Source organism: Microcaecilia unicolor, chromosome 6 (assembly GCF_901765095.1).
Source record: "Microcaecilia unicolor chromosome 6, aMicUni1.1, whole genome shotgun sequence".
In the NCBI taxonomy this organism is placed as follows: Eukaryota; Metazoa; Chordata; class Amphibia; order Gymnophiona; family Siphonopidae; genus Microcaecilia; species Microcaecilia unicolor.
Genome location: NC_044036.1, coordinates 178,060,819 through 178,076,842, shown reverse-complemented (window position 1 = coordinate 178,076,842; position 16,024 = coordinate 178,060,819). Strand labels below are relative to the sequence as shown.

General features: G+C 43.7%; 1 protein-coding gene across 1 annotated transcript in view; it reads left to right on the top strand.

Moving 5' to 3' along the window:
- The first annotated feature begins 567 nt into the window (after window positions 1-567).
- The window catches only part of DUSP7 (dual specificity phosphatase 7), a 45,893-nt gene continuing 30,436 nt past the window's right edge, over window positions 568-16,024 (top strand). The window contains exons 1-2 of the mRNA XM_030206072.1: window positions 568-1,456; window positions 4,444-4,872. Coding sequence (XP_030061932.1) covers window positions 1,048-1,456; window positions 4,444-4,872 — 838 coding nt within the window. The 5' untranslated portion in view covers window positions 568-1,047. The remainder of the gene's footprint in view (window positions 1,457-4,443; window positions 4,873-16,024) is intronic.

Here is a 16,024-nt window from a genome sequence, read left to right as displayed (position 1 = left end):
CGGGGATAGACGTTGAGGATGCCACACTGCCCCTGACCTGGTCCTGTACCTTCCCTGACACCCCCTCCAGCCGTTCTAGCCGTTTTCACAACATTTGTTTGGTCCAGGCCTTTTCTAAAATGACACTTTGTTTGGGGGGCTTATACGTGGATGTGCCTGAATATTCACGTTTAAAAAAGCAAATAGGGCTTTTAAAAAGACCACCATAAATGAAATAAAATTAGATTTTGAAAAGCTGGTTCTGTGCCATAAACGATGTGATCCTAAAAGAACTCATTCATTTTATAATATTAAGAAGCAGTTTAAGAAGAAGGATAGCAACTCTGTGAAAATAAACGAGTCACTGATAACAGAGAACGAGTAAACTGAGAGCTGGTGGGACCCACAGGTTCTTTCTCAATGGGTAGCCAGAAACCTGTGGCCGCTTTAAGCTTAGACTCTTGCCTTCCAGCCCCGCCCCCTGGAAGACGACACGACAGCAAAAGCAACTTTAATTGAAGAGCAGCTAGCAGCCGAGGTAGTGAGGAATTAAACGCGCAAGAGGGACGGCAAGGTTTAGGGCAGGAAGGCGCTGACTTGGCGCCGTTTGACGCTGTCACCGACTCCTCCTGGAACCTGCTTCAGCCTGCACTGGAGACGATCAGTTCCTTCCGTGCCTTCCCCCTCTACCCCACCCCCTGGATCCTCCGAAACAAGAAGCCAGATGCTGCTCCGGTTCCTTCCTAACAGGGATTACTGTGTTTGGGGAGCGCAGTCTGAGCTGGAGCTCTGCTTTCCCCTCTTCGCTCTTCCCGTCTGGTTCTTGCAGGTTTTCTTGGTGCTAACAAGTATCTCTGGTCTTATTTCTTAAATATTTTTGGGGGGTTGCAAGGGTGTATTTTTGGACTGTATTTCCCCTATCCGTGTGCTTTAGGGGACATTATTGTTTTGGTTTTTTTTTTTTTTGGAAAAGGGGAGATCTCCAGCCAGCTGTTTTTTTTTTTAATCCTACCCCCTCCTCTTTATAAATTTCCACCACCCCCCTTTTCCTTCCGCCCTCCGATCCTCATGAAAAATAACATCTGGGGCTGCTCCCTGGCCATGGCTGTTGCGATGCCGAGTAAAAGCGTGGAGTGGCTGCAGGAGGAGCTGGAGTCCGGCAGCGGCTCGCAGCTACTGCTGCTCCTGGACTGCCGCTCGCACGAGCTCTTCGAGTCCTCTCACATCGAGACGGCCATCAACTTGGCCATCCCCAGCCTCATGTTGCGGCGGCTCAAGAAGGGCAACCTGCCCATTCGCTCCATCATCCCCAACAACGAGGATAAGGAGCGCTTCGTCAAGCGCTGCAAGACCGACACGGTGCTGCTCTACGATGAGGCCACGGCCGAGTGGCAAGAGAGTGGCGCCGCCAGCTCCGTGCTCGGGCTGCTGCTGCAGAAGCTCCGGGACGATGGCTGCAAAGCTTATTACCTGAAAGGTGAATACAGGGGATGGTGCTAGAAGGGCTGGGTATGGTGCAAATAATCGGGAGGGCAGCAGTACGAGCAAGTCTCTGCATTTTAATTTTGTCCTAAGCTATCGTGAATATTCATCTGATTCATATATGATATGCTAACACCCCCCCCGAGACCTTGAACTTTTTGTTTAAGATGCTTTCACTGTTGTTGGGGTCGAGGAACAACTTCCAGATGCTGTTCTGCCTGGGAGACATTTAGGGATAAGCCAAGTGTGTATTTAACGTTTAAGGCTTCATCGAGTATAGTGGAATTGAATGCTAGGACATTATGTTATTTAATAATTACTGTTTTCAAAGAAAAGATCTCCTTTCAGAAACCACTCTAGATCCCGCAGATCTGGCTTTTACACCGTCCCCTAGTTCACCATCCCTAAATAGCCCTTAGCGTTCGAACGCTTGGCGCGGAGGGCCAAGTTTTTAGTGTTTCCCCCCAAATGCTTCGAAGATGCAAGTTTTTAGCTCGGAACTGCAGAAAATGTTGCCACGATCCCTTTTTTCCCCTCCCGTTGTGATACTGGGCCCCACGCTTCCTCCCCGCCCCCAGAAAGATGGCTTGAGTTGGAAACCGCACACCGCAAGCAGCAGCTCCAGCTGTTTTGGTTGCAGCTAAGGGGGGGGGGGGGGGGCTGTACTGCTGGCAGGGCAGAGAAGCCCCTGAAACGTTTCCTTCCAGCAGGGTTAGAGACAGACAGGATCTGGCTGGTAAATCGCTGCCTCCTCTAGGGAGCCTTGGGCTTCACGACTTGTGTGGGAGGCAAACTTTTCCGAGGCAGAAAGCTAAAGCTGCGCTCCCTGCCAGCGAGGGGAGGAGCTGACAGGAAAATACTTAAGGAGAAGTATTTTAACTGCTTTGCTTTCTTCAGCTTGTCCAGCCTTGTCTTTTTTGGAGGAAGCAGTGTTTTAAAGATTAGTACAAATAAACGAGAAAATGCTTCCTTTAATGTTTTAAAATTTTTCCTTTCTATTTTCTAGGTATATTCTTAAGCTCTCAAATTTATCATGTATAATTTTTCATTTTTGTTCCTTGACTTGCTAATGCATAGTTAGTATTATTGGCCAACATCACGCTAGATGTATATGTTTTTTGAACATTTTTCTATGAATAGGAGCGCCTTTTTTTAACCCATTACAGCTGTCCCACTGTAAAAGCTTTCCTTTGTGTTTGATCACAACAATAAACCCCGAAAAAAGCATTCAAAGGATTCGAGGTGCTCAGTTTCAGCTCCCCGATTGAGAGGTCCAGGACCTGTCAAAACGTCGCGCAACTCTTCAAGAAACACTTATATATATATAGAGAGAGAGAGATTGTGGAAGCCGAACGGGGCGCGAGAAGCTGCTGGGAAGGAAATTCCAGATCATGTCTCTGGAGAGCGATGTTCTTGGAGGCTTTGGGGGGGGGGGGGGCACAAACGAAACAAAACAAGGCGGGAGGGGGGCTACTTATGTCAGAAAATGCAGTGCGCTGGCTTTCCTTTCCTTTTATAATCATTGTCCCCGGTTGCACTTCCTCTTGCATGGCTTTTCGAATGGGGGTGGGACTTTATTACTTTCTCTGTCTCTCTCTCTTTTTGTTTTAATGTGCTGCTGTTTCGTGCAGAGTGCCAGAGTCCCAGGTGGCCACAGATCTAGAAAGGTGCCTGGCTGCTGTGACAAACGAACAAATTGTCACGTTTAAGCTGCAGCTCAGTTGCTTTTTCGATGCCTCCCATATATGAATAAAGTTTGGCGTGGATTCAGAATGTTCCGCAAAATAACGTTCCAGAATTCCCCGCAACCCCACTGCCTTTAAGCATAACTTTCTGTCATTGTGTTGCGCATAAGACGCTGAATTGGGAGGGGGAGAGGGCGGCTATTTGAAGTGAGCTTTGTTTTTAATTCAATTTTTATAAAACCTATACTATACTATACATCGCTGATGAATAACATTCCATTTTAGTTAAGGTCGAAAGTCCGATGATTCGGTGTCCCGTTTAATTTTCGGTTCGGTTTTGATCAGGAGACACACGGTGGCTTTATTTGCCAGAAGTGGAGTGAGGCAGGAGGCGCAGCAGCCACCAGAAAATGTTTCCAATTAAAATTCCAAAATGGCCACGCTGCGTTGTCTTTGAGAAAAACGAGGCCTGTTTCATGAATGGAGGGAAGGTGCAGCAGCTCGTGTCTCAGTCTCTCTGCCAGCGCTGCTGACCGCCCCGTAATCACCACAGCCCCCCCCCGCCCCCACCCCAAGGAATTTCTTTTCTTCAACTGATTTTTAGGGAGGTGTGTTTTCCCGCCTCAGATTTTTGTTTTATTTTTTTGCCGAGATACAACAGGGTGAAAAATACATTAGGAGGAATTTTGTGCTACAGACTCATCTCTTGAATGTGTGAATTCCTACGGATGTTTTGTTTTATGTACAAACACGTTGGTCATATTTATTTAAGTATGAACATTTCTTAAAGCCCTTACTAGCTGTTCTTTCCATTATTCCACTTCTCTCTCTCCCCCCCCCCCCCCCCCCCCAATCATCTTATTCATAGAGTGCCCAGGCATGCCATCAGTGCAGGATCCCTAGAGGCAAACTACTGGAATACATTATTTATGTCTGTGTTGCTTGGCTCTCTTCCCCCACCCCCCCCCCTCCCCGGTTATAATGTTGAGAGGGGGAGGGACTTACTAAACAGAGCCATGTATTTTTTACTTAATCATTTTGAATGTCTTATGTTAGGAGAAGATAAGCAGTACAGAGCTGTGCAAATTGCACTTATGGATTCATAAACTTGAATTTTCTGTTTTAACTTTTGGACCAGGGATTGGATATGTTTGCTTTATCCGGGAGACCAGGCTTTATGTATGCATGGTTTATTCCGGCACTTGAGCAAAGCATTAACTTGTGAACAGCCTTTTGAATAGTTAAGCAAATTTGACTGTAAAATAAGAGACTGATTTTTATGTGTTTTTGTTTTTAGGTGGCTTTAACAAGTTTCAGACTGAGTACCCTGAACATTGTGAGACCAACCTTGACTGCTCATGTCCAAGTAGCTCTCCTCCAGCTTCTGTTCTTGGGCTTGGAGGGCTTAGGATAAGTTCGGATTGTTCAGATGGCGAATCTGACAGGGAACCAAGCAGTGCCACAGAGTCAGAAGGGAGTCCAATCCCCAACAACCAGCCTGCCTTTCCTGTCCAGATTCTACCCTACTTGTATCTGGGATGTGCCAAAGATTCCACTAATTTGGATGTGCTGGGCAAGTATGGTATCAAATACATCCTGAACGTGACGCCCAACCTGCCAAACATGTTTGAGCATGATGGAGAGTTCAAATATAAGCAGATCCCCATCTCTGATCACTGGAGTCAAAATCTTTCACAGTTCTTTCCAGAGGCCATTACTTTCATTGGTAGGTACTGGGTGTAGAGCATTTTTTTGCTGCTATTGATTTTCTTCAGGCTTGCAAACTGTTTAGAGTTCATGACCATTTTTTTAGTATATTTTAGGGCATTGAAATAAGCTATTGTAAAAATCTCTCTCTACAAATTTGTTGCTTAGAGATTAAGCAACTAAGATGCTGTGGGCTAGAAGGGCATTGTTGAAATTTCTGGGGTGTTTTTTTTTTTTTTGGTCTTGGCCATGGATGACGGTAAGCCAATGCTATAATGGAAAAAAAGGTTTTGTCCATGCTATCTGAAGATTTTTTTTTTTGACAGATTAAAATCAGGACTCCCAGGGATGTTTTGTTCTTCCATGTTATCAAAAGCAGCTTTAAAAAAAAAAATAGAGATCAAAATCTTACAAGGATGGGATGATATCTTTGTATTTATTTGGTATATAATATGCTGCTGCTTGGTTTAGTTTCATACAGTGGGTTTAAATATTCAAACACAGCTAAAGTTAAAGCAATGATACTAAAATCATTGATAATTTAAAGTTTTAACAGATTAGGTCATTAGGATCCCTGCTTTCATGTAAATGTTCCCTGGCTCACTGGACCCATACGGATTGTCTCCACTGTGCATAGGTCAAGTCTAGAGAGGGGGAGAGTGGCCCTGATTATATTACACCCCCCCCCCCCTTCCCATGTGGGATCCTGACCCACAGTATGGGAACCATTGGCTCATGTAGCTCATATAGTTACTCTTCTAGATGGTGTTTTTGTTAACTGGTTTAGGCTGTTTGCTTTGATTGCTGTTAGGGTAAAGGGGTCATGAATTTGATATACCACCTTTCTGTCGTACAACCAGGTTTCCAACTAAGTTGGAAATAGCTCTAGGATACAGTATTATGTGTCTTTGTGTTATAAATTATAATCGGTGTGCCATTTGGAGAGGCTGGTTATAGGGACACTCTAGCACTGTTATATTCATGCAGAGATTTTTTTTCTCCTGGTAAAGGGCCACTAAAACAGATGACATGTTATGAGAATCAGGTGCTCAACACAATATTTACTTATTCATGACATTTATAATCCCATAGTAAACATGAATTAGGTTGAAACTTGGGAGCATTTAAAACTTTTTTTTTCCTGTGTCTCCTACATCAATAGAAAAAGATGGCATGTGGGAACTTGCTCCTTTTGTTTTGTGGGTTGCAGTAGTATATTATTAAAATGCACGTGATTTTTTTTTTATTGCTACTTTTTCAGAGAGGTATTGAATAATGAAGGAAGGGCTTCCTTCATGCAGTTATGTCCAGCGTCAGTCTAAATGTGCCAACATTGTCCAGTGCAGCACACTATTAGCAGACAAGTTTATACAAAATTAATTGTGTTCAGTAGGAAATAAATCTGTTGCCTCAGGCTGCTTGCTATTATAGAGACTATAATCAAGAACAAAATTACAGAGCACATTCAAAAGCATGGACTAATGGGACAAAGTCAACATGGATTTAGTAAAGGGAAGTTTTGCCTCACCAATCTGCTGCATTTCTTTGAAGGGGTAAACAAACATGTGGACAAAGGTGAGCCGGTTGATATTGTGTATCTAGATTTTTCAGAAGGCATTTGATAAGATCCCTCATGAAAGACTACAGAGGAAATTAGAGGGACATGGGATCGGAGGTAGTGTCTTACTGTGGATTAAAAACTGGTTGAAAGATAGAAAACAGTAGGCTTAAAAGGTCAATATTCGCAATGGAGAAGGGTAGTTAGCGGGGTCCCTCAGGGATCGGTGCTGGGACCTCTGCTTTTTAACATATTCATAAATGACCTAGAAATGGGGGTAACTAGTGAGGTAATCAAATTTGGCGATGACACAAAGTTATTCAAGTAGTCAAATCACGGGAAGATTGTGAAAAATGACAAGAGGACCTTACGAGAATGGGAGACTGGGCGTCTAAATGGCAGATGATGTTTAATGTGAACAAGTGCAAAGTGATGCATGTGGGAAAGAGGAACCCAAACTATAACTACGTCATGCAAGGTTCAGCGTTGGGAGTCAAGGACCGAGAAAGGGATCTAGGTGTCATTGTAGATGATACGTTGAAAACTTCTGCTCAATGTGTTCTGCGGCTAGGAAAGCAAATAGAATGTTGGGTATCATTAGGAAAGGGATTGAAAACAAAAATAAGGATATTATTCTGCCATTGTATCGCTCCATGGTGCGACTGCACCTCAAGTATTGTGTTGAATTCTGGTCGCCGCACCTCAAAAAAGACATAGTGGAATTGAAAAAGGTGCTGAGAAGGGCGACAAAGATGATACAGGGGATGGGACAACTTCCCTATCGGGATAGGCTGAAGAGGCTGGGGCTCTTCAGCCTGGAGAAAAGGCGGCTGAGGGGAGATATGATAGAGGTCTATAAGATAATGAGTGGAATGTAACGGGTCGATGTGGAGCGTCTGTTTACGCTTTCCAAAAATACTAGGACATGGGGGCATGCGATCAAGCTGCAGTGTGGTAAATTTAAAACGAATCGAAGGAAATTTTTCTTCACTCAATGAGTAGTTAAACTCTGGAATTCGCTGCCGGAAAAGGTGGTTAAGGCGGTTAACTTAGCGGACTTCAAAAAAGGGTTGGACGGCTTCCTGGAGGAAAAAGCCATAGAATGTTATTGAATGGACGAGGGAATAATACAGTATTTCTAGGATGGGCGGGACAAATTGCTTGTTCTTTTGGCCGCTGTCGTTGATAGGGTGCTGTGCTCGATGGACCCTTGGTCTGTCCCAGCATGGTGATGCTTATGTACTTATGTAATGTTCCATCACTGTTTTATTAGCGCTACCAAGTATTACATATTAAGGGCATTTGCTTTTAACTGTTTTAATTCATTTATCCAGTCCTTACATGCACATGTTTTTGCTTTTTAAACCCAAAGGTGAATCCTAAGGGCGGTTGAACAACTAGGTGTAAACTGTGTTGTTTATACTCTTTAAATATTAAATGCTTTACTTTTTGTCTATTTAGATTGTAAGCTCTTTGAGCAGGGACTGTCTTTCTTCTGTGTTTGTACAGCGCTGCGTACACTTTGTAGCGCTCTAGAAATGTTAAATAGTAGTAGTAGTAGTAGTTTCTGACTTGTTTTGGAATTTGGACTGCTTTGGGTCCTGTGCTGATCTGTACATCTGCTTCTTAGCAGAGTATGGAGGAAAATGATTTATGTTACTTTTACTAGTATTTTTTACAGCTTATAGAATTTTCTTTGGGGGTAAGGTGACTGCAGCATGGCAAGGGCTGGGCAGGCCAGGAGCTGGGATAGAGGAGATTACTTGTGACAGGGAAAAGGGTTAGATTCCTCATGGATTTGACTCCTGGCAACTTACAAAACATGAAAAAAATTACACATGCACTTGTGTTTGGGGGCAGGATCCAGTTGTAGGACAGTAGCTTGCCTTACCTGTCCATATTCTGCCACGTGTGCATTTTTCAGAAACAGTGCCTTGTAATAGTACCAGGTTTACCAGAGCGTGATGTTTCTGTAGCCTGAGACCAACACATAGGATCTGTAAGGCAAAGGAAGGGATAGTAGATGGTATGGGAAGGCAGCCATTTAGTCTTTATCAGTTGTCATTTTATGTTTCTCTGTATTTAGTATGTGTACGTCGAGGTGCTAGTTTTCCTTCAAAAGCATAGTACCACGGAATTATATGCACACAGACCTGTACCTATCACATGCCTATAGGGCCGAATTCAGTAAATAGCATCAAAAATTAGGTGCTGGAAAAAATCTGTGTTCAGTGCTGATCTATAAGAGATGCTCCAGCCCTTTATAGAATAACACTTAGCGCTGATTCCCGTGAGTAAAATCAGGGGCCGGGACTTACACCTGCTAAAACCAGATGTAAATCTTGGCACCAGGTTGAGCGCGAATCTCTGTCATTTCTGTAGCGCTGCCTGTAACTTTAGGGAGCGCCCATGCCCCTTTTGGGTTGTGTGCAAGAGAATTTAGGCACGGTTCTCTTAGAATCGCACATAAAAAGCTCCTTTTGAGAAGGAACACGATCATTGCAGAGTAACTTGTCTCAGCAAACATGTTTTCCTAGTCAGTTGAATGTTCACCGCATGTAAAATTGCATCTATGCAGAATGTAGTAAGCTCTTAACATACTTGATCATGATATCATTTTGTGAGTCATTTAATTTTCTCTAATCACGAGCAGATCTGGAGGTGGCTCTAGTCTTCAGAGAAACAAATTGAGTCTAATTAGCCCTTTGCACTGAGATAGTGTGAGAACATCAGTCACTGCTTTAGCAGCTATTCATTGCTAGAAACTGAAATATCAAACAGTTCTTCATGTTTTGTCCAGAAGTAGGACCTTGGTTAAACCTCCACTCCCCCGCCCAGTAACTAATTTTTCAAATATTGAATTTTGGATTTAGCATTTAGCTCATATCTTGAGTTAGGTTCAAGTATAGCAGATATTTTCCTGTCCCTAGAGAGTTTACAATCTAAGGTTGTACCTGAGGTAATGGAGGGTAAAGTGACTTGCGCAAGATCTCAAGGAGCAGTAGTAGGACTTTAATAGGGCTTCCCTGGTTCTCAGCCTGCTGCTGTAACCATCTGTAAAAACCTAAATCTATGGGGCCAGTGGCAGAGTGACACTGTATGTTGTCATGCAGAAGTTTGCTGGTTCCATTTTTGGATCAGGTCTTCCATATTCTAGCTTGGTTATGGATATTGCAGAGGTATCCTTTGCAGCCTCTGTGGGAGCTAATCTTGACTTCTGTCAACAAGGGTGATAACTATTATGGGCCACCAGGTTTGGAAGGATCCCTGGTGTATTATCTCATTCCAGGACTATTGATGGATTTTGAACAGACTTGGAGCAGTGGGAGAGAAAGATTTTTGAGTAAAGGAAAAGTCCTTAGGTACCTGTGGATGAAGCAGTGGTATAAGCTACAGGTGGGCACAGGCCTACCCAGCAACAATGCATCTGTGCTGTAGTTGGTGGGAATTCTCAAGCAAACAGGAAAAGAGAAGGAAAGATCCCTCACGTAAAACTGAGCGACAAACAAAGAAGTGAGGTGAACTCAAGGAGGATATCAAAAAGTCTTTAATTGACAACAGCATAAAGACGACCCAACATGGCCGTGTTTCGGCACAAAGGACTGTCTCAGGGGTCAGGTGGATCTCTTGTGTTGTGACGAGAAAACTTGAAAGTGAAGTCAAAATCCTGGCTGTTGGACCTCTATGTAATCCTCGGTAGAAAAAATGCTGGGCTGCAAAAGCAGTCTAACCGGCAAACGTCGGTGATGTCAATTATGCAAAAAAAAAAAAAAAAAATCTCAAGCCCCACTAGCAGAAGTGTCCTGGTATCTTTTCCTCCCTCCCTCCCTGGCACAGGCTTGCCCACCAATAGTTCATCCATGCCTATGGCTGGTGGGAATTCTCAAGCCCCACTAGCTGAAGTCTCCTGGTATCTCTCCCTCCTCTCGCTGGCAATCTGGTATCTTTCCTGGTCTCTCAACCCCTCCCCCCCATGTTTCTGTTGGAGGGGAGGGGTATCTTCGCTTTTGGAGGTTGCTGGAAGTGAGTCACACACGCTGTTCACACTAGCCCCAGACCTCTGATGTCCCAACTATGTGGAAACAGGAAGCTGCATCAGAGGGAAGGCTCTGGAGCTGTTGTGGACAGCATATGCAAGTTGCTGCTCACTGCTGACAGTCACTGGAAGGGAAGCTTTTAAGAGGTACATCAAGGAGTTCGGGATATTGAGATGCTGGATCACTAGTAGGGGAGGGGTGAGAGATCTACGAGTCTGCAAATGGGGAGGGGGTGGAGGGTAGAAGCGGGGAGAATTTTGTGCCCACCTGCTTTGGGCTCAGGCCCACCCAAAGTTGGCTATCTGGTACGCCACTGGAATGAAGGCTTATGGTGCTAGAATCCCAATACTGGTTCCTATGGTTTAATACAGTTGTGGCCAATAGTTTCAGACTCTTACAAGCGATACAGTGCATGGAAAAGCCAGATGGTATTGAACAGTAGCTACCTTGTATTCTTCAGTCTCCTTACTTTTCGCCACATACTTGGTAAGTTTGCTTCATATTTAACATAGTAACACAGTAGGTGATGGTAGTCCATCCAGTCTGCTCAACAAGATAAACGCATTACATAAGGTATGATGTGATACTTAATATATATACCTGATTTTGATTTGTTTTTGCCATTTTCAGAGCATAGACTGTAGAAGTCTGCCCGGCGTGGTCCTTGTTCTAAAACTTCAGAAGCTGTCTTTGAAGCCCCTGAAAAGCTTCACTCTAACCCATCTAAATCTATTCAGCCACGATCAGGGCACAGACCGTAGAAGTCTGCCCATTACTAACCTTGTTCTCCAACTTCTGAAGTTGAATGTGTCCAGCTGTGATCAGGGCATAGACTGTAGAAGTCTGCCGAGCACTGGCTTTGCTTCCCAATTACCGGTGTTACCACCTAATCTCCGCTAAGCTTCTTTGGATACATTCCTTCTAAACAGGATTCCCACATTTTTTAATTCCATTACTGTTTTCATCTCCTCCACCTCTCGTGGGAGGGCTTTGCAGGTATCTACCATTCTCTCAGTGAAAAAATACTTCCTTAGCGTCCCTCCGGACCGGACCAGGATTGGACTGATGGGTTGTGCTCGCCTACCAGCAGGTGGAGACTGAGAAAAAACTCTGACTCTAGAGAGCCAATAGGAGCCCTGGCCATGTGACCTTAGCCTCAGTATTTTCTCAGTCTCCCAGCAGGTAGGAAGTGAGCCCATTAGTCTCTCTCCTTTTCTCTTTAGATATTACAGATATTTGTGATAATTCTTCTGTGCCTGGAATCTTATTTAGAGGCTTGACAGGGTTTCCTTTCTCTTCTTTCTTTGACAGCCTCGGGGGTGTTAAACTCGGGTGTCTCGAGTCCACCCCCCTTCCTCCCCATCTCCCTGGCTTAGCAGGGAAGGGCCGTCCCTTTCTCTGGAAAGGTGTACCGTCTTTGGGAGAGGCAGCCACTTTTAACAGGCAGCTGCTTTAAAAGAATTAAATCAAATAAAAGGAAATTCAAAGAAGCAGCCTTTCTTTCCCCAGACTTCTAACGAGCAGGCAGCTCCAGTGTTTTATTATGATTGAGGGGTTATAAAAGAAAAAAAAAAAAAAAAACCCAAAACAAACAGAAGAAAATAATTCAGTGTGACATTATTTCTTGTTAGCCCCCCCCCCCCCTTTCAACCTTGGTTTATGTCTTCTAGTTCTATCACCTTCCTGTTTCTGGAAAAGGTTTGTTTTCGGATTGATACCTTTCAGATTTTGACTGTCAGTATCATATCACCCCTGTTTCTCCTTTCCTCCAGGGTATACGTGTTTAGGTCATCAGGTCTTTCCTCAGAACGTCTTGCTATGCAAACCCCATACCATTTTCGTTGCTTTTCTTTGAATCGCTTCAAGACTTTTTACACCCTTAGAAATATACGGCCTCCGAAACTGAACACAATACTCCAAATGGGGCCTCACCAACGACTTATAGAGGGGTTATCAACACCTTTCTTCTGCTGGTTATATTTTTTTATTTTTGTTACATTTGTACCCCGCGCTTTCCCACTCATGGCAGGCTCAATGCGGCTTACATGGGGCAATGGAGGGTTAAGTGACTTGCCCAGATATATCCCTCTCTATGCAGCCTAGTATCCTTCTGGCTGCGGCCACCGCCTTTTCACATTTATTTTCTCACCTTGAGATCCTCATCACATCACCCCAAGGTCCCTCTCCTGAGCTGAGTTTACCAGTCTCTCCCCTCCTATCTGGTACATCTTTTGAATTTCTGCACTTGGAATTAAATTTAACTGCCAGACCTTTGATCATTCTTCTAATGATCTCTTCTCATGGTTTCTGGTACCTCTGGGGTATCCACTCTGTTGGCTATCTTCTTGTCATCTGCAAAAGGTAAACTTCTCCTTCTAACCCTTCAGCAATGTTTCTCTCACAAATATTAAACAAAATTGTCCCCAGCACCGACCCCTGATGCACTCTACTGTTCCTTTCCTCTGAGCGGATTCCATTTACCACTGTTACCAGTCTATCAGTTTCCAATCCAGTTCAGCCCTCTCAGGTTATTCATGAGTCTTCTGTGAGGGACCATATCAAAGGTTTTTTCTGAAATCCAGGTAGATTACATCTAGCGAATGTCCTTTATTCAGTTCTTTGGTCACCCATTCAAAGAAGTCAATCAGATTCGTTTGGCAGGATTTTCCTTTGGTAAAGCCATGTTGCTTCATACCTGCAATCCGTTGTCTTCTAGAAAGTTAACTATATTTTCCTTCAGCAATGACCCCATTATTTTTCCTACCACTGACATGAGACATACTGGCCTGTAGTTTCCCCACTTCTTCTGTGTCTCCACTTTTGTGAAGAGGGACCACATCAGCTTGTCTCCAATCCCATGGAACCTCTTCTATCTTAATTAAATCCTTAAGAGGTCCGGCCAGGACTTTTTTGAGTTCCCTCAGTATCCTGGGATGTATCCCATCTGGCCCCATAGCTTTATCCACTTTCAGATTTTCAAGCCATTTATCAACACTTTCTTCCGTGAACGGTGCAGTATCCACTCCATTCCCAGATATACCCTCAGCAGCTGACTGCTATCCTTCTCCAGGATTTTCTTCCATGAACACCAAAGAGAAGTATTTGTTTAGCACATTCACTTTATCCTCATCACTCTACACATAGCCATTCAGCATCTTTCAGTCTTACAATTCAGTTCCTATCTTTTCTTCTTTCCCTAACATATCAAAAAAGGTCTAGTCACCTCTTTACATCTTTGGCCATCTCCTCATTCCTAAGCATGCAGCCATAGACTTCCCCTTCAGGGCACGCACTCGTGATGGGTTTGCTATATATCAGTAGTGTGGATGTAGCCTTTGATACCGTCTTAGAGTACTAAATCAGGTCATTTAACATTGCTTTCAAGAACAAGAATACTAATTCAAGACACTTATCCATTCAAGCTTGATTTTGGCTGGCACCCTTGCTTATCATGCTTATGAGGTTAATGTGTTTTTTTTTTCCCCTTGTGGTGCTTTTGATTCAGAGGGTTTTCTGCCTTCCGCCTTTTAAGGCACTCAGAACATTAGTAGTGGTATCTGTGATTACGCTTGGTTACTTTAATGTCAGGAAATGGAGGATTACCTTTTCCACTAATTGTTTGAAACCAGCTTTTTTAAAATGACTAGGTCAGATATAATTCTGAGCAACATCTGAGAAGCTTTGGGAGTGGGAGGGATAAGTTGAATCTGCAGAAGGATAAAATAATCCCTTTTCATAAAGGAAGGTGGAGTTAGAAAAACAGTAAAATAGTTTCCTTTTTTTTTTTTTTTAATTTCTCCAGACTCACTGGAGGGCTCTGGCAGGAATGCAGTTAAGCTGCAGACTTCCTTTCCTGTGAGGGCCTGATAGTAGGAGGATCAAGTGTCCTAGGCACAGGCCCATGGTTTCAGGTAACAGCAGCATTTAAAAATGCTTCTGTTCAGGACTGCACTAGGCTCCACGGTGTTGTTAACTGGTGAAAGAAAAAGGATTGTGTCTCTTGGATAGTGATACCACAGGGCAGAGGGTGGAGAGATACCTATGGTTTTTATGCTAACATTACTAATTTCTAAGCCTTAACAAACTCGCAGGAAAAGTGTAAACGCACTTGCATCATGCCAGATATTTTCATTTACTGGTATAATCCTAGGTAGGGTCTTTGATGTCTCTAAAAGTTCAACACTTCTTCCTTCTTCCCTCTAAACTATCACCAGTTTTGCTGTCCACTGTTTTAGCAGGGGGAGGTGGCAGATCTAAAACTGTTAAGTACATTTGATTGTACTTTTTTGGGATAAAAGCTGAGCATTTATGATAAATGTTTACCTTCTTTTGCACATGGTAACTTTTTTTTCCCCCTTGACCTTGAACAGCAGTGCTGTCATTGTAATTTATAGTGAACTAGTGAAAAAGGCCCGTTTCTGACACAAATGAAACGGGCGCTAGCAAGATTTTCTTTGGAGTGTGTATGTTTGAGAGAGTGTATGTGAGAGTGATTGTGTGTGTGAGAGAGAGCGAATGTGCGAGTGTGTGTGTGAGAGAGAGAGAGAGAGAGTGAGTCTGGGTGCGAGTGTGTCTGTGAGAGAGAGAGAGTGTGTGTGAGAATGAGAGTGTGTGCAAGTGCCTATGTGCGACACAGTGTGTGAGAGAGAGTGTGTTTCACACAGATACAGTGTGTGCGAGAGAGTGTGTGTGAGACAAAGACTCTCTGTGAGACTGAGTGTATGAGACCAAGAGAGTGTGTGAGTGACTGTGTGACACATAAAGAGTGAATGTGATACAGTGTGAGACATAGAGTGTGTGAGAGTGAGAGAGAGAAAGACATTGACTGTGAGAGAGAGAGAGAGAGTGTGTGTATGACAGAGATACCTCCCCCCCTCTCTGGTGTCAGGCCCCCCCTCCCTCCCTCTCTCTGGTGTCAGGCCCCCCCCTCTCTCTCTCTCTGGTGTCTGAGTGTTATTGTGCAGGACACTGAGCTCTGGCTGTGCTTCAAGGAACTGACCAATCCTATTTAATAGAATGCACCTCCAACATTCTGAAGCCGAGAAACCTTGTGTGGTTGGTCACTTCTGCTTGTGACGAACCCGGAAGTACGTGATGTCAATTCAGGAGATGGATACAGAGAGCAGGAATGCCTCAGCCATGCAGTCAGCTTCAGAATGTTGGAGGTGCGTTTTATTATATAGGATGTCTCCTCCCACCTTCCTGATGAAGTAATCCATCAAATTCTTTCACTGCCAGGCTTAGGTACATAACAGAAATGTGTTTGTCTCTTTGATTTGATGAGAAAAGGGGAGGTGGTAGCTAGAATGTTGAAGAGTGCTGGTTTGGAAGGAAAAAATTAAGTGTCATAAAAAATAAAAACCTTTACCTGTTGCAACAGATTTGAAAGGATAACTTAACCATAGGGTGCCTTTGTCCCATGGCAACGGGTATTACTTGGCAGTACACATTGCAGCTGTTAAGAATTTATTATTTTTTATTTATTTTATTAGGATTTATTTACTGCCTTTTTGAAGGAATTCACTCAAGGCGGTGTACAGTAAGAATGTTCTATACAGTTCAGTCAGTAGGTTTCA